The 25,182-nt window shown below is 38.3% G+C and overlaps 1 protein-coding gene across 3 annotated transcripts; it reads right to left on the reverse strand.

Annotated features, from left to right (window-relative positions):
• Window positions 1–253: 253 nt before the first annotated feature.
• On the reverse strand, window positions 254–25,150 carry LOC122669177 (gamma-tubulin complex component 2). Of its 3 annotated transcripts, none has more exons than XM_043865867.1 (21): window positions 25,012–25,150; window positions 24,839–24,897; window positions 24,649–24,694; window positions 22,086–22,220; window positions 19,580–19,711; window positions 15,061–15,144; window positions 14,882–14,980; window positions 14,631–14,722; window positions 13,514–13,586; window positions 13,279–13,431; window positions 13,033–13,152; window positions 12,846–12,899; window positions 8,994–9,077; window positions 8,809–8,883; window positions 8,588–8,719; window positions 7,909–8,034; window positions 7,684–7,791; window positions 3,978–4,040; window positions 3,801–3,875; window positions 676–881; window positions 254–580 (listed from the first exon to the last, which is right to left on the reverse strand). In XM_043865867.1, exons 1-21 carry the CDS (start codon window positions 25,084–25,086, stop codon window positions 454–456), a joined length of 2,118 nt encoding a protein of 705 aa, XP_043721802.1. In that variant the 5' UTR covers window positions 25,087–25,150; the 3' UTR covers window positions 254–453. The 3 variants fall into 3 exon arrangements, with proteins under 3 accessions (XP_043721802.1, XP_043721801.1, XP_043721804.1); XM_043865866.1 differs by having other exon boundaries at window positions 24,649–24,697; XM_043865869.1 differs by lacking the exon at window positions 25,012–25,150 and having other exon boundaries at window positions 22,086–22,174.
• Between the last annotated feature and the right edge of the window lie 32 nt (window positions 25,151–25,182).

Below are 25,182 nucleotides of genomic sequence, written 5' to 3' on the forward strand. Positions count from 1 at the left end.
AGACGACAGGTGCAAAATGTCTGTAATAATCTGATCAACTGTGAGGGGGCTAGGTCTAATAGAAAGTCTATTGATGAGCACGGCTGGAACACGTGGACAGTAAATTACATAAGTTCATGAACCACGGAGTGAAAAGCGGCCAAACTCTGGTTAAAATCACATAATTTCAGTTGTACTTATAGTAGTACATTTAGGGATGAGAAAACATAACACAGTATATGTTTTAGGTATTACTCTTGTCTTCTGGAATGAAGACCAGAAGCACCGAGTCATCTCATTAGTTGCAAAATTCCAATAAAACAGTTGAAAATTTTCCATTTTAAGCAGTTAAGAGTCAAGTAATGTGGAGTTTGGAAGAAACATATAATTGCAAACCTAGGACCATTAATGGCAGGGAAATAATATCAACAATTCATTCCCACAATGCCAGCCTCCCAAGAGAACAGGGTTCAGTTATTGGTCATTTGCAACGCCAAGAATCCATTGAGCAAGATGTGTCAAATATGGCTCTGCTTGAGAACCATTGCTCAAAATTGGTCCCAAACTCTGAAGCTCGAAATTGAATTCTCTCTCAAATTTCCTGCAGTTTATGAGCAAAAATTAAAGGTAGTACAGAAGTGGGGAAACTGATCAGAATTGGAAATTTATTTCCGTTGATGTTTTAATTTGACTTACAGAACAGAATCTGTCACTGCTGTTGCATCGCTAGTTGCTAACTTCATTACTGGAGCCTTGCTCTTTGATCGCCACTGTTTCAATTTCTCTGATCCTGTTGGGATATTTGACTGTTCCTCTGGCTTGGGAATGTAAATGGATGATGAAATCAACCGTTGAGTAGCCGCCACATACTGAAGACATATGGATTTCAGCCTCTCCACCTTCTGCAATTGGACAACTTCAGCTAAGAACCAACTATGATGAGAAATTGCAAAAATCGTAGCAAGGTGCAGAAGTTACAAAATTCCCGAGACCTGGGCCTATTCTTCAATCAACAGCTACTTTTAATTTTTATTTTGCAGTTTTACCACCAGGCACCTTACCATAACTCGTAAGAATTAATAATACAACCTCAAAATTTCTTCAGCAACGAAGAAATCTAGAGCTATAGCTTGCTTTTGATACGTTTCAGAGAAAATACATATATGGTGTGTGGAATATGAGGTCTGGTCATTCAGACCATAGTTGTCAAGGCATCACCTCGGCATTGCCCAGGTGACCGCCTTGGCATCCAGTTGCCTTGGTTGCCTTGTTGATGTCGCCACCCCCCCCCCCCCCTCCAACACCTTGGGTTGCCTAGACACCATGAAAACTATGATTCAGACTTCAGTCAATAAACCTGTTTGACTATTCTCATCCCGAAGGTGAACTTTCCACCATTATGCTCCCCATCCCCTCCCCCTCACTTTACAGAAATTTAACCATCTAAACAGATGGCTAAACTGTAGAAAGGATGAATAGGCGAGCAGCCATCTCTAAAGAACTCCAGGTAAACCCATCAAATATGTCAGATCAAGGCACTGCATACTCTCTCTACCACCATAGAGGACATTCTAGTTACGGACAAACATGTGCTGCTGGATCATTCCCGTGAAGCTGCTTAAAATTTTAATTTCTCAAATATCATTCCAGAGAAAAATTTGGCATTGGGAACGCTGTAAGTTTAACTTGCAATCGGCTAGTTTATTTTAAGTCCTGAGTTTTTATTTGTAAATGGGGCTTCAGTTAACCCCATGAGACATCAGTAGTCAGCTTACAAGAGGCTAAGAGATAATGTTAGTCTTCAAACTTCTTTTCTAAAATAGAATTATGTTGGTTAAGGAAAGTTCCATGTTAGGAATGCTTTCCTTTTACTTTCCGGGTTCATTTTTTTCTTAATTTTATAATGGGAGAGGGTTCTACGAGCAAGCAGAATAGAGGAGCGCACCAATGAAATGTGGCGGAATTGTTTCGTACATAGGAGGCCAGCAAGGTCATTTCATGTGAAGAGGAGAGAGAGAGAGTGCCAGCGTACCCTCCCCTGGCGGTTCAGAGAACCTATTCCCTCAAATATATAAAATGAAAACGGATTAGTTACTGAGTTTGTTAATGGATGTATTTTGGAGAGTTGTCGGTCCTTTTGTTCTTTCTGTGATTGTAGCCAAGAAAAACCCAGCAAGGGCTATAGCCATGGCTAGTTTCCTTGCCAGGTTGTAGCCTACTGAGCCTTTCATTGTTTTATCTTATTCATCATTTTTTCCTTCTTCCACCATCCCTCTTTAAATTACTGTTCACAACCGCATAATGGTACCTTGTCTTTCTTCTTTGCCCCAAATTTCTTCTACCCTCATAAACCTTAGTCTTTCTTGCATCACATTGAGTTTCTCTTTAAATTTTTTCGGCCAAATTAAATTTAATGAAAAGAGGAAATGAAGAGAAAAAGAGAGAGCTCATTAGAGACTCGAAAAAAGAATGGCAATAAATGAAACAACCATCTCTCTAACCCAAAATAGGCCGACGATTAACTGCAGCCTTCAAGCACCACAAGATTCATATGGTGCAAGACCAACCCCCCCCCCCCCCCCCAAAAAAAAAAAAGAGCCCAATAACCACCACCATTCTCTATCCACCCCACCTCCCAACAAGACAAGCACAAAAGAATCCATACCAGTAAAGCGTTACACATACCATGACAGACTTACTACCCAGGTCCCTATAACCCATAGTTCAAGGTCTCGGTCTCGAACATGGTTTCGGCCAGCCCAAAAACCGAGTTGTCTTGGTGAGATACCAAGATCACGGCCGAGATGATGCATTTTTTTAAAAAAAATTGTGGCCCCTGGTTTCGGTGGCCATATGACCTAATTAGGTCATGAAATTTGTAGGACAGCCAACTCTAGGTCCCTATAAACATAGTGGAATCCTCAGTTCTTTAAAAATCATACCCAAAATGGTAGTTTGACTTAGGGCCCTAGGTTAGTAGTGTATATATATATATATATACACACACATACTGAATTACTGATCTTTAGTATTAGACCACATAATTCAAGTAAAACAACTTAAATAAGCAATAGGTTGTTGGGCAGCAAATCTCCTTCAAATGTTATAGTTGAGCAACTAATCCTCTTGTTCCAGATATTGAGCAAATAAGAAATTTTTTTTCTAAGGTTCCTGAAAATCAGAAACTGTAAGCCAAAACACATCTTCAAATTGAGCCCCACGGTGGTCTGAACCAGAAATTGGTTCAGTTTTAAGAACCACAGACAAAAGAAAGGGGGCTGATTCCATTCTGCTGCAAGCCCTCTTTCTTTTACTACTTCTGGCCACTGAAATCTGCATCAACTACCCAACCACCTTCCCTCCAAGAAAGAGCACAAACAGAAACTGGTATAGTAGAATGTTCAAACAGTTTACCAACAAACAAGTAAATGTGGTGAAGACTTTGAGGCCTAGAAGATATAAGGAGAAATAGATACCATTCATTAGAATTAATCATCGTGGAAGTGGAACTCACTATTCCATGGGCCACCTAAATATCCCATTCATTAGAATTAATCAAGATGATTGGAAGGTGGGTCCAATCTACAAGATCCAATTGCTAGGTCAAATTTAGACACGCTATTTGAGCGCAAGAGGAAAAAGAAAATGAGATAGAATCACCATTTTCTGTTGACTTTTAGGCCTAGAAGATCTAAGGAGAAATAGATACCCCATTACATGCATCTACATTTATGACATTGATTATAACCATTCATGGTTTATCCAAAAGGTAACCTATACAATAGCTAAAGAACTGCAATTAAAAGAAATAAACCACTAACCTTGAGAAGTTCAGGCAAAAGAAGCAAACATTCTTTCAAGCACTTATCAAGGAAAAAATCATGGTACTGGATAACCTGTTATGGGAATCAACATGTTAGAAATTGCTAGCTACTTGACATGGTATATATCTGTCAAAAAGAAATAGTTAGAAGAAACAAAGAGAAAAAGGAACTTACCTCATCTATGCTCTTTGCGGTTTGAAGTCTATCCTGCATCATGTGCCAATTGGGTTCAAGCACCTGAAAATATGAGACGTTAAATAAGTAATTTTACATAAAGTACAAAGCTGAAAGGTTGAAACCTAAACAAATTGTTGCATGAAGGCCAGAAGCAACAAAGGAATCTTCTTTGTTGATACATCATCTTGGACAAAAGCAAGAGAGACAAAAAAAAGAATTCAATGAGTTCCTACACCCAACGCACCCCTTGGCAGTACACCATGTAATGATGGGATTGATGCAGATAAATCAGAAAAAGTGAGCTTATTTTACATATTTATTTCTTGGTCCAATGGCTTTTCATTGTAATAGATCACTTTAATGGGCCTAAAATAAGGGCAGAGCTAGGACTATGAGATTAGTTTAGTAGGATTAGTTTGGAGTATTTTTTATGATACAAATTAACTAAGTCAAGTCCTAAAATTATTAGGAATTTCAGTCCAGAATTCATTCCAAGTCTCTGTTCTGTTGTTAGAGTCCTAGTTTGAGTAGGAGTGTCAAACACTAGTCTGTTTCAACTATTCCAAGTAGTAGTTTGAATTCCAAATCAGTTTAGGGTTGTTAAAGAGTTAGTTTATGAAATCTATACATAGGAGTAGTGGCCTATGGCCTCAGACACGAATATATGAAATATAGCTTTAAGTTTTTCTGTAGTTTTGCTGTTGTGGATTCAGGAGTGTGGTTGTTGGATTCCAAGTGGGGCTTAGGTCTAGCCTGTCTATCCCTTATATTTATCTGTCTTTCTGATTCAAGATTACAGGTCAGTTTTCTGCTAGTTAAACATTTGTTCTAATGCAATCAAGTTCTTATATTATCTTTTCACTTACTGTGTTGAGTTAGCTACAATTGAGACATACGGTTCTGTTATTCAACTTTCTGAAGTTCTATTCTTAGTTCTGATTCTGATCAATATTGTTGTTCTAGTTCCTCTATTAGTTTTCCTAGTAGCACTAGAACTTCTCCACAACTTCATACTCTGTTATCAGAATCCTGTCAAATTCTGCAGGCCTGTTCATCAATTAGAATAGACCACTCGACCAAGTTATTGGACTGTTCTAAGCACTCAGTTTTGAAATATAAACCTTCTCCATTATCTGATCTATATTCTATGTTTCTACGATCTTATTTGTACTAGTCTCTTGCTGGATTTTCTGGTTCAGGATTAGTCTACATTATTTGGTGTCAGAGGCAAGGGCAAGGCACCTATGAACAATAGCAACGATACTGAATGCGACTACAGTCATAGGGTTGGGTACATTGCTAGGTTTTGTCCTATAAAGAGGAAGACCAATGCAGCTGCCAGCCTGCCATTAGTGTAGAAGAAGATGATGATACAGCAGAGTATAATGCCTATCCTCAAGACGAAGAGCAAAAGTTTGATGATGATGCTGATGAGGAAAATAAGACTGGAGTTCCTGTGGAGAGCAAAATTTTGTTGGTTGAAACCAGAGGAGAAGATTGGAGATGACTTTGTCTTCCACAAACACATGAACAGTGGACTTAAAACTGTGGAGTTTATTATGGATAGCGTATTTGCGTGAATGTGGTACCTAAAGCCTTCATTAATTGGGGCCAAGTTACCTACAGAAAAGCATCCAAAACCTTATGAAGTCTCTCCCCTAAATGGACACAACTTAGAAATAATCAGTGTCAGTGGTATTCTGTTCCATTGAAGCTCCAAGCATATGAGGAGAAAATATGGTGTGATGTGATACCAACAGATGTATTATTAAGCCACCTTGGACGTATAACAATAATGTGTTGGTTGGAGGAATAAAAAATCAGTGCATCTTCAAGTTCAAGGAAGGTCAATCAAGTTCAATCCTATCAACATACCAGCTGAGAAGGCAAGAAGAAGTCCCTAAAGGCTAACAAGAAGCAGGATAACAAAGACCAAAAAAAAATCTTAGCATTACAAAAGGAAGAAGTGAACGAAATTGTCAAAGAAAAGGAGCCTATTATGTTGGATGGGCCAGCAAAGGAGAATTCAGATCCCCCCCCATACAAGTATGATGTGGATCGTGATTGTGAAAAGGAGATTGTGATTATAGAGAAATTAGTAACTCATGGTGATCCTTTGCAAGGCAGGATATTTTCTTTCCTCGAGAGCAAGAGCCAAAAGAGGAAGACAACGTTGAAGAGATAAAAAAAAAACAATAAAGACAAGGTTGAAGATTTTAAGGAAGAGTATCAACACAAAGAAACTCTATTAAGGAAGACAGTGTTGTTCCTGGTCCAATATATAGAAAAGAGTCAAAAGACGTGCTTCAGGTTGAGGATCAATCAATTGCATGAAAGATAGTACGTGGCTGAGATCTAGTTAAAGAATGATATACATAAAGCTCTGAGAGTTTAAGATGTTGTTCCTGCTACCAAAGAGCTTATTGAGTTCGTGATATCTCACCACTTCTACGAGCAGGTTTGATGCATTTTTTATTTGATTCTTATTGTTCGAGAGAAGCCAACATTTTGTTTTGGGTTGAAGATTGATGTCGATCACGTGGTTCTGATTCTACATCACTTCAAAACTTGAAGACGAATTTCTTATTTTCAACAAACGCACAATTGATGCACATAAATTAGAAAAATGGTTATTAAGTGGAAATAAGCCTTGGGTTGGGTTCTATACATGTTGGTTCTTCAGTCCAATGGATTTTCATTGTGATAAATCTTCTCAATTGCCCTAAAATAAGGGGAGGAGCTAGCACTACGAGATTAGTTAAGTAGGATTAGTTTAGAGCCTTTTTATGTTAGAAATTAACTTAAGTCCTGGAATTATTAGAAATTTGAGTCCATATTTCATTCTAAGTTTATGTTATTTTTTTTAGAGTCCTAGGTTAGAGTAGGAGTGCCAAATACTAGTCTATTTTGACTATTCTATGTTGTTGTTTGAATTCCAAATCAGTTTAGGATTGTTAAAGGATTAATTCATGAAATCTACATAGATGTAGTGGCTTATGGCCTTAGACACGAATTTATGAAATATAGCTTTCAGTATTTCTGAAGTTTTACTGTTGTTGATTCAGTAGTGGGCTTGGTGGATTCCAAGTAGCCCTTAATGGATTCCTAGTCTGGTTATCCCTTTTATCTATCTATTTTTCTAATTCAAGATTACAGGCCAGTTTTCTGCTAGTGCTACATTCTCTGCAGCACCCCAGTTTTGTAATCTGATTCAATTAAGTTCTTCGTATATTATCTCTTTAGTTACTGTGCTGAGTTAGCTACAAACAGAGACACAAGGTTCTGTTATTCAACTTTTTGAAGTTCTGTTCTTAGTTATAAAATTTTCTGATCAAATACTGATCTTCTAGTTCTGCTATTAGTTTTCCTAGTAGCACTAGGTCTTCTACATAACTCCATCCTCGTTTATCAGAATTTTGTCAAATTCTACAAACCTATTCTCTTATTAGAATAGACCACTCGACCAAGTTATTAGACTGATCTGAGTTCTCAGTTTTGGGATATAAACCTTCTCCATATTCTGCTCTATATTCTCTGTATCTAAGATCCTGTCTGTAATACTCTTGCTAGATTTTTCTGTTCTGGACTGTTTTACATTAGGGATCCATTTTGGTTTAATTGGATCATCAGAGCAAGCACAATATACATGGACGCAGATCGTATTATTATCTTTCTAATGGTAGAAGGAAGAAGTAAAGCTTACCTCAAATGTTAAATAGTTTAAAAGGCTGTTGATAAATTTAAGCATGCTACGACATAAAACTGATGAGCGGGAGATGACAGTTCCTCTTGTGTAAAGAGCACGAACTCCCTGAGGAAATAAACTGCATTTAGCTTGGGAAAAAAAAAAATTTTTTTTTTTTTTGGGGGGGGGGGGGGGGGGCGCTAGGAAACATTCAAGCAGGTTAAGCGAAAGATAACTCCATACTTGATGAACTTGCCATGCCCCACAAAGCTGACGGTCAACGTGTTTACAGTGGAACAGGAAGCGGAATATTAATTGATATTTTGTCAAGGCCTTTCTTGAAATAACAAGGGACAATGGCCATTGAACCTGTACCAGAAAGTAGATCAATGAAATTGAGATTTCTGCTAGATCATATATTGAGTAGACTCTTAAGAATGGTCTAGATTTGGCATCATGCAAAAGCTTTGCAAGAGATAGACTATCTCGCAGAGAAGCATCCCACGAGATCAATAAGGGTAGGATTGGCAGATTCACCTCAGCAAATAATCCTGACCATCTGATCTATCAAAAAACATAGGACAAAAATGGAAATATGATCTACAAAATTATTGGTAGACCAGTTATAAAATCAATAGTTTAGGGCCTCACAGAAGAGCACATTGAATCGTAAATCTAACCACAAAATATAAGGATACAACTTGGCCAAAAGCCCATGAGAAAATCGGGCTCATATTTGAACTAAATTGAGCCCGGCCCCAGGCTCAGGCCTAGTCAAAATTCATCAATTGGCCAATCCAGCCAATCCAAGTTGCAGCCCTTCCTACACGTGCTACAGGCATATTGGCTTACTGTCCACAAAAATCTAATAAAGTATTTCATAATTAAAGAAACTGAAAGGAGCCACAGAAATTCCACATACCTTGTAACTCAAAGAAAACGTTTCCAGGCCAGTAATGCTTACTGATTCCTCTAGGTCATTACTATCAGAAACAGGCCTACTAATTTCAAGATCTTTAAGCGTGCCCAATCTTTTAAGCAAAGAAGATCTTTCCTGGAAAAAGAGAGGAACTCATGAAAGGGACAAGAAACCCCAGCCAACTCCATCTAACAATGAAAGTTTAAAAAGGATAAGTAACCTACCACACAACATGTCAAGTCCTCATGGCGAGGATCTGCTGCTGCAGCCGTGGTTCTCAGTGCAAGATCTAGAAGTGACTACTTTCACAAAGATCACCAGGAAAAAATAAAGATTCAAAAATAATTTGCGTTTCCTCAAGGCAATAGCAGCAATTTTTAAAGAAATAAAGAATTAGAGAAATTTTAACCTGAAGCTTCTCCACCGAAATTTCATCAGGCCTTTTCACGAGTTCATCTCTAGCAATGTCCATAAAATGAACCAAGAAGTCACCCTGTGGATCAATACACAAATAATCACAGGACAGGAACAAAATGAGAGTTACAACCACAAAGATAAGAGTGATCCATTATTTTCAGGGTAATAATACACAGCTTAGACTAATAAAGTGTTCTATGCAACCAAATCAGGAAAGATTAGGAAGAAGAATAACACCACAGAGAACAAGACAAACAAAAACAATGAAAAAGGACAGCACAATGTATGACATTCCCAATAAAAGCTACCATACAAGCTTTGCAAAGATCCATGTTGATGCATGCCGAGCGAAATATGAAGAATCTATTGACTTCTTCTGTCTCTGGATGCCTTTGAGCATTTCTGCCGTTTACTCAAGTTTACAATGAAATAAATGATTATTTGCAGGAGTTATGGTTGGGGAGGTTAAAGTGTTGTGGAGTTAGTATTTCATGGGTGTCTTTGGTTATATTGTTTATTTCCCCTCTGCCCTTCATTTATGTTGCAGTTGCGTTAGCATAAAAACCCACTTTGGAGACCCAGCTGTGACGCAACTGACCGAACTTGATTTTTTAAAGAGGGCTGGTAGTTTAAATAGGAGCAATTTTTTATTTTATTATGGTGGGTAGATTACATAGGAGTTATTTGGCAGTTTTCTTATTTGATTTATTTCCTTGTTGAGTAAGTTTCCATATTGAGTTGGGCTTCGATTAATATGTGAAGAGTTTTTCTTTATATTTAAATGTACTGCCGAAGGAATTCAGAGAATTGAATGGAATAAAAATTGATGATTGAGTTTGTCCTTCACAATGGTGAAGTTGTGACTTTGTGTGCAGGTTGGCTACCCATGATCCTCTCCCTTTCTTGATTCTTTTCCTCCCTCTCTTCTCCTGTCCTAATCACTCTTTCCACAGGTATGACTCCCCCCCCCCCCCTCTCTTTCATTCATCTTCTTCCTCCTTCCTCTTTTCTCCATCCTATTCTAATCCTTACTCTAGGGTGGTCTGAACCCTAGTTCCCTGCTCCTTATTTCCATCCTGAGGTGAGATGAGTCTGAAACTCAACCTGCTACTCCTTCCGCCATGTTTAATTTTACAGATTTGGGATCTCTTCATAACGGTTATTTGAACCATTACAGCTTGCATTCAGTTGGGTATTGGGATAGCCTCCCTCGCCTGAATTTTCGTTTGGAAAGGATTAGAGGTGTCAGAGATATCTCACTCGAATTAATTCTGTTCCTTACACAAGTGTTATGGTCGAGAGGTTGACAATGAGGTTGCTTCCCAAGTTACGATTAAGGGTAACTCCCTCAAATTACAAAAAGCCCCTTATTCCTTTAATTGATCCTAATTTATCACCATACTTTCTAGAAGCTATTATTGACATTTTTTATGGTTCAGTCCTAGAATCTGTTGTCCTCTACTTCAAGGGTCTTGAACTTCAGATAATTACAGTATTGACACTGCTTTATCATAATTGGATTTCATTGTTCGAGTGGGACCATAACTGATCCAAACCGGATTTTTTGGTACCCCAGATTGCATCAATTTAGTATCAGAGCTAACCTCCTTCCTACCCTAAATTATGGTGGCCAACAGTGAAGTTATTCAACAGCTCAACTCCCACAAAGAGGAAACCCGAGCCAATATTCCCCGTCTCATAGACTGGTTTGATCAAATCGCCACTAGAGTAGATAGTTTCAACTCCACAATCACTTCCCTTCAGTCCATGATGGCGTCACTACAAGCTTGTACTGACAAATTAGCACCTTCAGATAAGGGAAAGAGTCTCATTCAGTCTGAGGACTCTTCCAGCTCCGTTCCACGGGTTCCATTTCATGTTGCCCCATCACCACCACCACCATATGGAGCTGGATGACATGTAATCTTTATGGGGATATTTTTCAGATGGTATGCGTTGACCGAGGCTAGAAAGATTCTTTTAGAGGAGGCTAAACTGAAGGGCATGGCTCTGGATCAAATACCAACAACAGAACCAAACTCGCAGCATCGGGTTTATAGTTGGCAAGGCGTCGCCTAGGCACCAATTAGGCATCTAGGCTCTTTCTTGGGTGCAAGGGGACAACACCCCTTGTTGACACTTCAGGATTTTTGTTGTTTATATTTATTGCTTTGTTTTTTGGTGAATATGCTTATATTATATCATATGCTTTGTTTAACATGTTTATTTTATCATATTAGACCATTACTAGCATAATTATATTATATTGCATTGTTATGACTTATGTGTTGCATATAAACATAAAACATAGTTATATAAATTATCAGTGCTATTTACATATAGTCATTAATGTGTCCCTAAGCGATGCCTAGGCAAGCACCTTGTCACCTAAGCACTCCTCCAACTCCTAAGGTTACCAGGTCTCCTTGACAACAAATATGATCAGGTTAGTTACTACTAGGGCTGAGATGACCAAATCCATAAACTAGAGATTCCTACCGACCGACTACAAACAATTGATGATGCACCTCAAGTTCGCACAACTGAGACAGGACAGCATGACTGTTGAGGACAATGTGGCCAGATTTTATTACTTAGCCACTCGATCTGATTTTTTAGTGGGATTAAGAAATACTGGTGGCACAGTTTCGCAATGGCTTGCATCCTCAAATCAGTGTTTCACTAGCATCCAGTGGACTGCTTACTATGGAGGATGCAGTACAAGGGGTAAAGTATATAACAGGTAGAAGAGAGTTTGAAGAGACCTTACACTCGGAAGACTTTTACAGGCACTTCCCTTGGGGTGATAGCACGAGCAAGCAACCTTCTCAACCAGAGAAGTTGTTCAGCAAGCCACATGCTAGTGGTTCCTCTATGGCATCCTCTATGCCAAACCGACCGTCCCTACTCTCCACCTTGCATTCGTGGTTCTGATAGACCTTCTGTGATGCCAAAGGCCGCGACTCAATGTTTTACATGTAAGAGGTACAGACATATTTCTTCCCAGCGTCCCAACTTTCTGGTAGCTTATATTGATAGACTCTTTTATACCTCTTGCTCCAGAAGAGCAACAGAGTCTCGAGACAGTTCTATTGGAGGCATAACGTGAGCCTGGTGAAGTCCACAGTGATAACAGTGAAGGGGAGCAGCATCCTTGTTATGTTCATCATCCTATTTTTACCACTCACAAGGTCTCTAAGGATGAATATTCGTGTTGTAGCAGTATTTTCCAGACTCGAGTAAAGTGCAATGACCAATTATGTAACATGGTGATTGATAGAGGTAGTTGCACTAACATCGTCTCTGAAGACGTCGTTTGCAAGTTAAGTTGGGATTGAAGGCAAAGCCACACCTCACTCCATACAAGGTTGCATGGGTGAACAACACTAATAAATCTTAAAATTACTGATGAATGTTTGCTCATTTATTATATTGGTGGGTTTGTGGATATGGTACAATGTGATGTCCTTCCTTTGAAGGTATGTCACATATTCTTCTCTTAAGCCCAATTATTCTCTCTGTCTATCAAGAGAAAGAGAAGAGACTATCACTACAAAATAGCAAGAAGTGTATTTTAAGCAGCCACAATATAACAATACCATCACAAAACGAGCAGGATAGAGAAATCTTATTAACTAAGACATCAAGTTTAAACGTCATACAAATATGGAAATGGAAGTGCCAAATGGATTGTCTTCTTTTTCTTTATCTATTTACTAAAGAAAACAAGAGAATCCATTTGTGAAACATAAGGAGCAATCAGCTGAACAATTTAACGTCCAGGGTGAAGTTAGAATCCAAATAAATTTCAATATCAAATTCAAGTAGTAATAGATTAGCACACCTGATCAAGAAGAAAATAGTGTTTTATAGAACGAAGCTTTCCCATGAGATCATACTGTAAAGACGGAGGATAAATTTCATTATCAGAAGAATTGTCACATAAAGCATTTGAATGGCAAGTATACGAGAAAAAAAATAGAAAATTGCAAAGAATATGCCAAAAAATGAAAAATAGAACAGCATCACACCTTTTCCTTTATGAGGTTCAAGAGTTCGCCACTGGCAAAATTGTAAGCAGATTTGATACACTCAAGATAATGATGATTTGATCCAAAGCTCATCAATTTTGAATTCTCTGATACAGGAACCTAAGGACAACAACCTCATCAGCACTATGCGTTGATGCACCATGGTGAAGATTGACTGAGGCTATTGCTATTGTAGGTTCCAATGAAAATTTGGAACAGTAGCAGAAAAGACAGATATAATAAAACCTGAACATTATGTCCACATTCTCTCATGACGTTTAAATATTTCCCGGTGGTCAAAATTGTCCCCGCAGCATTGCTGAGGAAGCTAGGAATATCATCCTTGAGACTATACCGCTGTTGCCAATACTTAGCATCATAATCCTGAGTGAGACTCTCCTATCAAAAATGTAAACCTACATAAGCAAATTAAGTCCATGTACCATGACCTCATACTCAACAATAGGGATATTATCGTTACCTTTTGGAGTGATTTGTTCTCTGCAATGAAAAACTCACCATATGGATCATCGATCACCCCCTCATAGACCCACCTAGAGATTGATTCCATACAGTTCAACTGAAGGCATCATTAAGTATGCATAACAAGATCAAAGCACAACATACAACAGTCAAAGGCATATAAATGAAGGCTAGGAATAGGTAGTTGTGAAGTTCAAACCAAATCCATAGAATGACAGTTGACACAGAACATGAATAAAAAGATCCGTCATTGTTTGGGCTTTGTTTTGTAGCCTGTAGCACTTCTTTTATAAAAGCTGTTTTTTCTGCTCTCTTCTTGTATCTCTCGTTCCTTCTCTATTATTAATATATCACTGTCTTCTGATATATAAAGGAAAAAATGAAACAAAACAAAAACAACAACCGAAGCTGATGATTGAAGTAGACTGGGTTGAAACCAGTCATTCTGTATCCAGGAAAAGGGGACAGACAAGATTGAAGACATAGCCCTTTTTTTCCGCGGGGGGGGGGGGGTGTGGAGGAAGGTAGAAACTGATTTACCCTATTGTTTAGATTTTTATTGGGGTGGGGATCAGCCTTCAGTTGTTGCAGTATATTATTTCCTTGTACTTTTTTTTAAATAAACTTCGCCGTTAGTTATCCGTGAACCCCAAAAAAAAAACTGTATTGGGTTGGGTCCAGAAAAGAAACGTGAACCTAAAAGAGAACCCGAATTCTTGCTGATTAAGCCTGCAAATCATCCGACCAAGGAGATTTCCAGTGCTAAAGGTCAGCCAGTCTCAATATAATAATTAAATCAAAAGATTGACGAAATAACAAAATAAAATAGATCTCTAGAATAGGATGATTCCTTCAAATAGTGGCCCTGTGCCTCTCAAATGGCAATCAATCCCACTGCACATGCACTGTGAAAATATTAATATGCATTTGGTAGATCCTTTCCCCAGGACCAAACAAGCACATCAGACTTCTTCTTGGTATGTCAAATTAAAATTCAGATTCCTAGATTAATTTTACAATTAGACTTAGAATTTTGAGCAGACAACCTTTAGCAAATCAAATTGACACAGGAGTGCAAGAGTAGAATTTAAAATAAGCTGCCCAGCAACAAATACCTTTCCAATATGCCAAGATATGCAGAACTTGCACACTGTGTCATCTTCTCCAGTAATGACCTCACCGCATGATCACCAGCCATTGCCTTGGCCTGAAATTAGCAAGAGGCACAATGATAACTGAGGAAATAAAAAGAATAGACACTTCAGTGATAGATACGAGGTAATATTAGGATATTCAACATCACAAGAGAAAGCTTTACAGGAGTTTACTCGAAAGACCTTGAAGTTATTGAGAGAAAAAGTAGGACCTGGTTTTGCAAGAGATTAAGAACCACAGAACCCATGAAGTTATTAGCTGAAGCCTTCTGTACCACAGCGCACAAAGCTTGCATTGAACCCATCATTGGCTGGAAAGCATGGCATAAATGAGGGATAGGATATCCAGGAATATTTTGCAGTAAAAGATAGATTTAAGGCAAACTCGAACCTGACAGAAAAACCAGAATCCTTGTATAGAGAGCCTTCCAAGCCGGAATTGGTGCTCCAGTTGTGCCACCATAGCCTGGAAATCCTGATAAAGAAAATTTTCCATGAGTTTTGGACAAGTACGAAGACTGATGGCATATCAATGCAGTTGGAATATCAAGCCACCAACACGAGTAATAGAGTTACTTGCAATACCATTACTAGTAGAAATTTATAATAGATATACATGAACAAGGATGACGAAGTAGATCCTTCCAATTCTTATCAGATGTAGCAACTGAATACATGGTCGAAGTTAGAAATAGGCTGCCTCTTTAAATTTTCAGAGATGATAATTTGTGGAACGATTTTGAATCTTTTAGAAGGTTTGAGGAGAATTATCTGCAACAAAAAGGTTGGAGCTTGCATTGCCGCTGTGGAGGAAAATGTGCTTGTCCTTGAAACCAAGTCAAATGAGAATTATGAGTTATCTGTCCATTAGAGATTCTAACAATTTCTCTATTCATAGTAGTATTAGAAGCAATTGCTCTCGATCCTGACAAACAATAGATGTGTTTGGACAAAGCTAGGAAAGCAACCCTTTCAAACATTATCAGATGTAAGCAGTTGAACAAGTGGTCAAACCATGGTTCGAAATCTCGTCGAAATTTCGGAAATTTTCGAAGTGGCTGACTCGAAATACCATACGAATCAGAAAATCAACAATGTTTCGGTCGAAATTTTGGTGCTTAGCCGAAATTTCGACCCTACATCGTATTGTTTCAGCAATACAGTTCAACAGGTTATTATAAATACCCTGTTTCGAATGTGCCTAGTCAAAATTTTGACCGAACTCAAACCATTTCACCCGTTTTGCCCCTTTTCTCTGCAGGAAGAAGAAAAATCACATTTCGGCCTGATTTTTGCCACCTCACAAATACACATTGTTGGAATACGGTGCGAGAGATTGCCACATCACCCCCAACGACATCGTTTTGCTACATATTGGTGAAGATTTGGCTACACTCAACAGTTCAAGGTATGAATTTCCCAAAAATGAATTTTTGCAAAAAAAAAATGATAAATACCCGAATGTTGGTGATGAAATTTTATATGTTAGACACCAAAGCCCGATCAACGGTTTCACAGTGTCAGGATTTTTTCTGTTTATATATATATATTACTTTTCTGGTTTCAAAGAGTGGATTTTTCTACAACAAAAATGTGACAAAATTAGGGTTAATGTCAACTGGATGGGGCTCAATTTTATACATGTTAGACACAGTTGCCCAATCTACTGCGCATTGTTTTTTCCTACTGGTAAATATTTTTTTAATTATCAAATTAAGAAAAAATATTTTAAAAAAAAGAGGGAAATTAAGGAAAAGAATTCTGTTTCAGTTTGAAAATAAATAAAGAATTATAAAAGTAATTTTAAGTGTTTTGAAACACAAATGAGACTTATTATGTTGTACCATATTTGCTTTTGTTGTATTAGGCCAATATTTTTTTCAAATAAAAAATTATGAAAACTTATTTTTAATTAAGAGAAAAATATAGGAGTTAGGGGAAAAATTGTAAGTAACTACATGGTTGTTTTAGTGGTCTCAGTTGATGTGTCTCAGTTAATAATGGCTTGTTTTCTTCATGCAACAGTACAGTGGTGAGATAATGGCTGCTCAAGGATGGCGGTAGTGGAGACATAGCATAGAAACATCAAACATGGAGTGCTACTTGGAGGTAACAAGAGAAAACACTATGTAATTACTGTGGTAAAAAGATCATGGGAGGTGGGGTCACTAGACTGAAACAACATTTGACTGGGGATGGTAAAGATGTGGCCAAATGTCCAATGATTCCTGTGGAGATTTTTAGGGCCATACCTAAAGCCATGAGGGGAGGGCAAAAGGAGAAGGTGACGGTGATATTTGAGCAGACAGTTCTAGCAACCTAGCCAGGACAGGAGGATGATGATGGCAATGGTGATGACATGACAGTGCATGTCTCTAGTACTAAAACAATATGTAGAATAGGCAATATCACAAGGTATACAATTGGGTTTGGCGTGTACTGCCAACCAAGGGTGCAAATCCAAACTACCGTGTGACTTTTCCTGCAATATAAAGGTTTACATATGTTTATATAGGCTAAAATAAGGCTTTCTTGAAATATCGGGGCTTAATATGGCCGTTTGCCCCCCCTCCACTCCAACAAAAAATGGCCAACCGAAACTCACTGGCAAAAATTGCGTTGTTTAGGGAAAATTGCAGTCATTTGGCCGAAATTTTGGATTTCGGTCAAGCTGAAATGAGACCCAAACCCAAGTTTTCGATCGATGGGTCAAACTTAGAAATATGTCAGCTCAATATCCACTTGAACTTTAGAAGGTTTAGATATTGGTATCTACACCAAAGGGGTTTGGACTTTATTTGTGTTGTGGAAGCATTCTCCTTGGAGGGTGGGGTTGTAGTGGCATTGGAAGCTAGCTGATTCCGGAGGCAAGTCTTTCTCTTCTTTTTGCTATTTGGGTTTCCTTTTTTCTAATTTTATCGAAATATTTTTCTTGCTAGATAAATATCAAGAATTTATTGATAGAAGAAATCGTAGAAATACATAGTGATACAAGTACAACTACGTATAAATATAACAATACCAACATAACCAGCCCTCTACAAGAGGACCAACCCAACACGCATGAAAATAATCCTGATCAGAAATCAACCAAAGAACCCCCAACCAATACAAAAGAAAACTCATAGACCAATCGCAGCAGAATAGAATTCCCAAAACTAATCCAAGGTATAAGTGTATAACAACCCCTTGCTTAGCTAACTCATCCGCAATCTCATAACACTTCTAGGCTGCAGAAAGAATTGTATACTGATTTGAGTAGCTAGTTGACAAATTGGCCTTACTAAGTGAGCATAAGACCAAGGTTCACCACTCTCATCTGTCATCTATTTCATAACTGATGCAGAATACCAGCAAGAAGAGAAAAAGAAGAGCTTGTTGTTTTGGTCTGGTTCATCGAAATATTGTATTTTTTCTGAGTTTTGATTGGCCATTTGTGGTTGTAAAATTCCGAAATACCGAAACGAAATAACTGAAATTTCGACAAAACAGTGCATTTTTTAGTCCGAGATTTCCGAAACAAGATGACCGAAATATTGTATTTTTTTCAATTCGATGTTGCATTTCGTTTCGACTCGACCAAAATACTTGAAATATTCGAAATTTCGACCGAAACGAAACGAGATTTTGAACAATGGATAGAACTTCTGTTTCTGGGCCATGTTTCTATTCCAGAAATGACTTTTTGTATTTCTGTTACTGGGCTGAATTTCTGGACAAAAAAACTTGATAACGCATAGTAATTTCTATTTCTGGGCCAGGAAAGAAATATAAACACATTTGTTATGCACAATAATTTTGTTTCTAGAACTTCTATAAATTTTCAAAAATGTCATTGAATACCCAAAAATTTGGTGGAGGTGGTGGTGATGGTGGTGGTGGCAGTGGTGGTGGTGGTGGTGGTAGTGATGGTGGTGGTGGTGGCAATGGCGGTGGAGGTGGTGGTGATGGAAGTGGAGGAGGTGGTGGCGGCGACGGTGGTGGTGGAGGTGATGGCAGCGAAGGTGGTGAAGGTGGCGGTGGTGGTGGTGGTGGAAATGGTGATGGTGGTAGCGGTGGTGGAGGTGGTGGCGATGGTGGCGGCAGCGGCAGTGGTGGTGGTGGGCCTGGTGGCGGAGGCAATGGTGACTGGTGGTCATAATGGTGGAGGTGGCGGCGGCGACGATGGTGGTGGTTGAAGTTGCATTGGAAGTGGTCTTTTATTTTGAACATGAAATTACTGCTTTGCCCATCAAATTAACCATGTGCTCATTAAAGAGCAACTCCCCCCCCCCTTTTATTTCTTCCTTTTTTTTCTGGGACAGAGAAGGGTCAAATTGTAGCTTCTTTTTTTTATTTCTTAGCAACTGTTCTGTCCCGGTTCATTTGCAGGAAGAAAAGAAATGAACCGGTGTTAACAAATGGATTTTTTTTATTTTTTTTTGTTCCCAGGAACCAAAAAACAAAGAAATAGGGAAACAGAAGTGTTATCACGGGCCCTATGTCACTAATTTTGAGTTCTAATTTCAGCTACTTGAATGAAATGTTGAGGCCCATTTGTGGTATGAAAACGACTGATTGGTTGAATTCCACATTTATTCAACTATCCTTCTAAGATCAAGTACTTCACTTCTTTGACCACCATTTTAATTTATCTCACTGTTTTCCTATAGTTTTGATCCTTTCATGAACAAAAACAAAAACAAATGGGAAATAGCTACTGCAAGTAATCCGGGACTAGGGTTCCCATTTCATGTTTTCTTGGACAAAATGTCCTGCCTGTCCTGGGGATTTAAGACAATTATTAGATGAGAAGCAGCAGCAATATTCCCTTTCCAGTTTCCATCATAAAAGAAACAAAACATGAATCAAGCCATCAAATTAAATGGAAAATTATCTAATTAAATGAAATATAAGACAGAGATACCTACCAAGAGGAGTGCCCTTAGTGCAGCAGCAAAGGCATGATTGACGAGGCCGTTTTTGAATTGTGACTTCGACTCAACAAACTGGTTGATTAACAAAAAGTTCTCACACAAGGGAAATATCCGCTTTGCCAATTCCTGCAATAAGAAGTCATTATCAGTTCCATACACGGGTCGAGGGCTTAGGGCTTAACACAAACTTAATTCCCAAATCCCTAGAAACCTAGGTTTCAAGGATCGCCCCATTACGATAAGAATCCAGATTGGCCAACCTATATTGGTATCAGATTGACACAAATTAATCTATGATACAAATTAGAGCAGCCGATCTACTGGCTGCATCGGCCTTTTGCTCATTGGGTTGATTGATCCTTTGTGTGATTGACCGATCCGAAGCAATCTGGATTGGACTAGCCTGGGGATGATCTGACGTCCAATATCTTAAAATCCATGATAGAACTACTCTGATACTTGATCGAGGTCTGACAGCAGATAATAACTAATTATATCTTATTTCTGTGCAGCCTTACCAAAATACAAACCGAGTGTTGTTGTGCCCCGCTAATCCCAAAAGCTTGAGCTATTAGGTTTTCACGTGATACCATCGTGTGGTGTTGCCAACACGTGGCACCGAGGGGTCCAGGCGGGGGTACAACACACAACACAAACAATTGCACCTACCAGGGATCGAACAACCGATAATAACATGTTACAACTGCTTATCTTAAAAGCTCAGGATGTTGGGTAAGGATCACAACAATCAAGTAAGAGATGTATACAATTAATCTAACATTCCGCAACCCAAAAGAACAAGACCACTTATTAAAAAAGATCGTTCATAAACCATGCAAAACCAGTTAAACATATTCTATGGATCCCCTGAAATTAACTCCCCAAGTACTTTTCTGTTGCAGGTCCCAAGCCCAGATAAAGGAGGAGGATTGTTGTGTTAGCCATTAGGTCAGCAGCCAGCATTGTAACCATTAAAAACCTTAGCCGACCACATTTAGTTGAGATAAGGCTTATTTGAGTTGAGTTGAGTTGAGTTGAATTGAGTAGCTACCCCCCAAAATTGTCTTGCAGGCACAGTCCAATCTACAAGGAACCCGCCAACAACGTACAAAAACTCGCGAAATCTCGACCTTACCGAAACGAAATGCATATTCGAATTGAAAAAATACAATATCTCAACCGATATTTCGGTCATTTCGAGAGATTTTGAGCCTTCGTAACATCTCGCCGAAATATCGGCAAGATGTTACAAACCAACCTTATAAAAAGACCAAATCTTGTGACTCTCGGTCGAAATTTAGACCGAGAGCTCACAAGGCAACTATTTGTTGAGTTTTTGGTCCTATTTCTTCATCCTTCACTCATTTTTTGTGATTTTTGCTTTGTTCTTCAAATCTTCGCCACATCTACGCCGAAAGCACTTGGGGGAGTCAATATTGAACCTTCTTAGCACATCAGTGAAGCTTTTCCACTATTTCAGGTAAAACCATTTTCTCCAAAACTGTTTTTTTGAAAAAAACATGATCATACATGTTTGTTTGTGATGAAATTAATATATGTCAGACACCGGAGGCCGATCTACAACCTCACAGTGTCGAAATTTTTTTCTTTTGTATATATATTATTTTTATTATTTTTCTGCTTCAAAATTTTGATTTTCCTACAACAAAATCTAAAAAAATAGGGGTTATGTACATTGTATGGTGATCAATTAAATATATGTTAAATAATGTGTATGTGTAATTAACTAAGTTACACAATAGGATTCGACCATAAACTGCCGATCAATGGTGCAAATCCAAAACACCACTTTGGGTGACTATTTTTGCAATTTGAATATTTACAGTGACCTACCAAAACCATGCAGAAAAAATACAATATTTCGACCGAAATATCCGAAATTTTGGATATTTCAGTAAGACCGAATACCAAAACAAAACGAGATTTTAAACCTTGCCCGCCAATGTATGCAAAAATTCCAAGATAACACCTGGCACTATCTTCTAACACTCTTCTTTTCTTTTCTTTCCAATTCCACATACCCCAAAATAATGTAGATGATTTCACAGAATACTTCCTCAATCACCAAAAGGAATCTTAAGCCAGAGAAATAACAGCCTATTTACATTCTCAGACCAAGTCAACCTTACTCCAAACAAATCACTAAATCCAAGAAGAAAATCCATACCTTTTTCCATCTTATGATCCGGCAAAGATCTGCCCAACCTTGAAGCTCAGCCAACAAGAAAAAGAAAATACAAATACACTTTATTTTCCGAGTTGTGAGCATTAATTTGAGTTTTCAAGTATCTGATACTGTGGCACATCAAGTTTGCAAGAGCTTTTTTGATAACTTTGCACGCTCTAACTTAAAAGGTTTACCCTTTAACTCAACAATGATTGGCAAATCGAGTTTTCAAGTGGTCAGGATTAATTCAAGCTATTCCATTAAAATAGCATTCATCCGAACTAATAGCAAAATTATTGGTAAAACACTCACCTGAAGCGCTAAGTCCATAGACGCATCAACCTGGAAGCTTACACGGTCATCCTTGCCACGGACCCTCTTTATTGAAGTGTATCGCCCCTCAATTCCAACCAAGGCAGAGAGGAGATCATCGATAAGTAAGAGCTCCTGCTTACAAAATATCAAAAAGTACAAATGAGTTTGCAACCTAGTTACAACTTACAAAATGGGAAACAGTTACCTTGATCAGACTAACAAAGAGAAACAGTGAAATGAATCAAATGATACTCCATCATTTAGAGGATAAATGTGAGTTCATGTTTACCTTATCTTAACATACAAAAAGAAGTAAATTTCCTAGTCTTAAGCAAAAAGGGATTCAAATAGAGGTCAGGGCTTTTTCCCCCTAATTGGCAATGACAAAAACTAAATTTTCATTTCTCAGTAAAAAATGTAATTACAGTTGAGGAAGTACCAAAGAACCACCTCCTCCATCTTAAACAGAAAGTAGAAAATATGCAAGCTATATATGTTGTATTCAACCATAAACAAAAACAAAAAGGACATAGAGACATCATTCAGCCTTCTAATCAAGAGTTGTATTACCATTCCCTTACCTAAAGTAATTAGGTAACTGCAACATTTTTTATTCCTTATTTTGATAAACATGTAGGTGCAATTGATGGACAGGTAATGATGTGGAATCTGGGAGGGGATTCTTGCAGGATCGATTCTGGAGGACAACCAGATTAAGATCAGGTTGTGTAGGATCTTTGGTACTTGTATGGAGGTATGATTAAAGTTTTGATGGTGAGATAGGCTTAAGGGACTGAGGGGAAAACAATTCTGAATTCAAAGAGGGGCTGCAAGCTAGGGAAGATGAAGAGTCACCTAACCACGGTTTGGGTTTAAGTTTGTATGATGGGAGGTTGAGGATGATGGGGATGGTTGAAGTTGGAGTTGAGAGAGAAGATAAACAAAATAAATGAAGACAGCTTTGGCTGTTAGAGATCCACTAGAGCCGGATCTTAGGAGTCCACCTAGATCACCAGCAATGAGATCCACCTTGGATGTAAATGCGGAGATCCACAGCCACTTGAGTTGCAAGTGAGGATTCTCAAAGAGACCTTTTGATTTTTAATTCATGGTTGCCAAAAAGCTCCCACGATTTTTCTCTAATAGCCAATGCATGGGGGCTAATGCCTCTTGAAACTTACAAAAAAATATTAAAGAGACTTTTGGGATTCCAAGACAAGGAAATTCCCAACAAGTCCAAATGATGAGACCTAAACAAAAAAAGAAACATTAAGACTAGAACTAGACTCTAGACTAATACTTAGGAAATTGAAAAGACTAACTAATAACCTAGGAATAGGAAAAAGGCTCATAATTATGCCTTGAAATAGAAAAATTCAAAATACTAGAAACTACAAAAATTAAAGAGACATTCTAGTGGCTTCCTAGCAAGGCCACTAGGTGTACTACAGCAGAAATCGTGGGGCCAGAATTGCCCTGGCCAGCCTAGACCGAAAATGATGGGCTGGGCTTGGAAGTCTTGGACTTAGGCTTGGGCCTGCACAAGTAATTTTTTGAGACTAGGCATGCTGGCCTATTGGCTGGTGGATGCCCTGCATCAGGTAATAGGGATTTTTCAGAAAATTGCCTCCTGCTGTCTATTTGAATCCGCAGGAGGAACATAATAGGAAAATCTTCAATAGCCTGGGACACAACAACAACAACAACTCAGCCTTATCCCAACTAAATGGGGTCGGCTACATGGATCCTGTCAAAAACAAAGTAGGGAAAACTGAGGTCCTCATGAAAGGAAAAGAAAGTAAGAGGAATTAAGAAAGAGATAACAAAAGTGAGAAACGGAAAATGAAAGTAAGAGGAAAAAGGATTTTGTACTTCTATTGGATCATATTTGATGCATTCATCTACTAAACTGTATGAGCTTTAGGGATAAATTGAACATCTTTCAAGAAGGTATGCATGTTATGTAAACATATACCATCTTTTCATCTTTTGTTTTCCTTGCATTGCAGATAACTTTTGGCTATTATTAAGGAATGCTTCTCTCTTTTTCGTATATCCTTCCTCAAGTATTTAATACAACTGTAGCTTTCTTGCCAGTCCATCTAAAAGAAGTTGGAGAACTTGAAAGGTTGTCACAAACAATATCCCCAATTGATAATGGAACTGCCTCAACGAGATTTTTACATGTAATACCATATCCCCACTTGAGGTCAATTTTTGTGATACCTAACTTATATTGTCATTGTGCAGTTCTGTAGGTGCAGCGGACGGAGGGTCGCTGGCGTGCACCTAGGGGGAAAGAAACAAAATGTGGTGTCTACAAGTTCCAAGAATTCTTTTTTCCTTTTTCTCCAGTCACACACATTTTAATTCTCAAGACTATTACCACCAAAACTAACCATCAATCACAACAAGCACATCCATTCATGGAAATTATATTTTGTTCAAAACAGTATAATCACTTTAACTATAATGCAAAACAATTTCAGAACATAACTAGAAACAAGAAACGCCACAAGAAATAAAATTAAGATTATTGCCTTCAAGCCAAAACCCACACCTGAACGGAGGCAGGGTAGCACCCAATAGGCTTTTCCGTACCCGGACTGCTTAAATAAATCAAGTTATCCCCGATAAAAAGATGGGGTGGGGGGGGGGGGGAAACAAAAACAAAACTCAGATTAGAACCAAACTATAGTTACGATTTAAACTACAATAAGGGTAATTAGTAAAATCAACGAATTCGTTACATAAAAGTATCAGTGGAAAACCCTTTTGATCCAGCTTGTTGAGACGTAGCTTTTGCTTCCTAAAACATAGCCAAACTAATCAGAATTTTTTTTCCTTTTCTTTTGATGAATTGAGGGGGAACAAGAATTCAGTTAGATGGAATCTAGGAACAGAGGAGAAGAAGAGATCATACCTGATGAAAACGACCTGTCAGAAACGGTCGTTCCACATTCCATCGAGGAGTTACAGGGCAAGAAGCAGTTTCCATGTAAACCCTGCTCTGAAGAATGATCGACTCAGATCAATGCAAAAAGGAGAAAAAGAGAGATTAGGCGGAGAGAAAAGTTGAGGAAGAAGGAGCTCA

This window comes from Telopea speciosissima, chromosome 7, assembly GCF_018873765.1.
Source record: "Telopea speciosissima isolate NSW1024214 ecotype Mountain lineage chromosome 7, Tspe_v1, whole genome shotgun sequence".
NCBI classification, from domain to species: domain Eukaryota; kingdom Viridiplantae; phylum Streptophyta; class Magnoliopsida; order Proteales; family Proteaceae; genus Telopea; species Telopea speciosissima.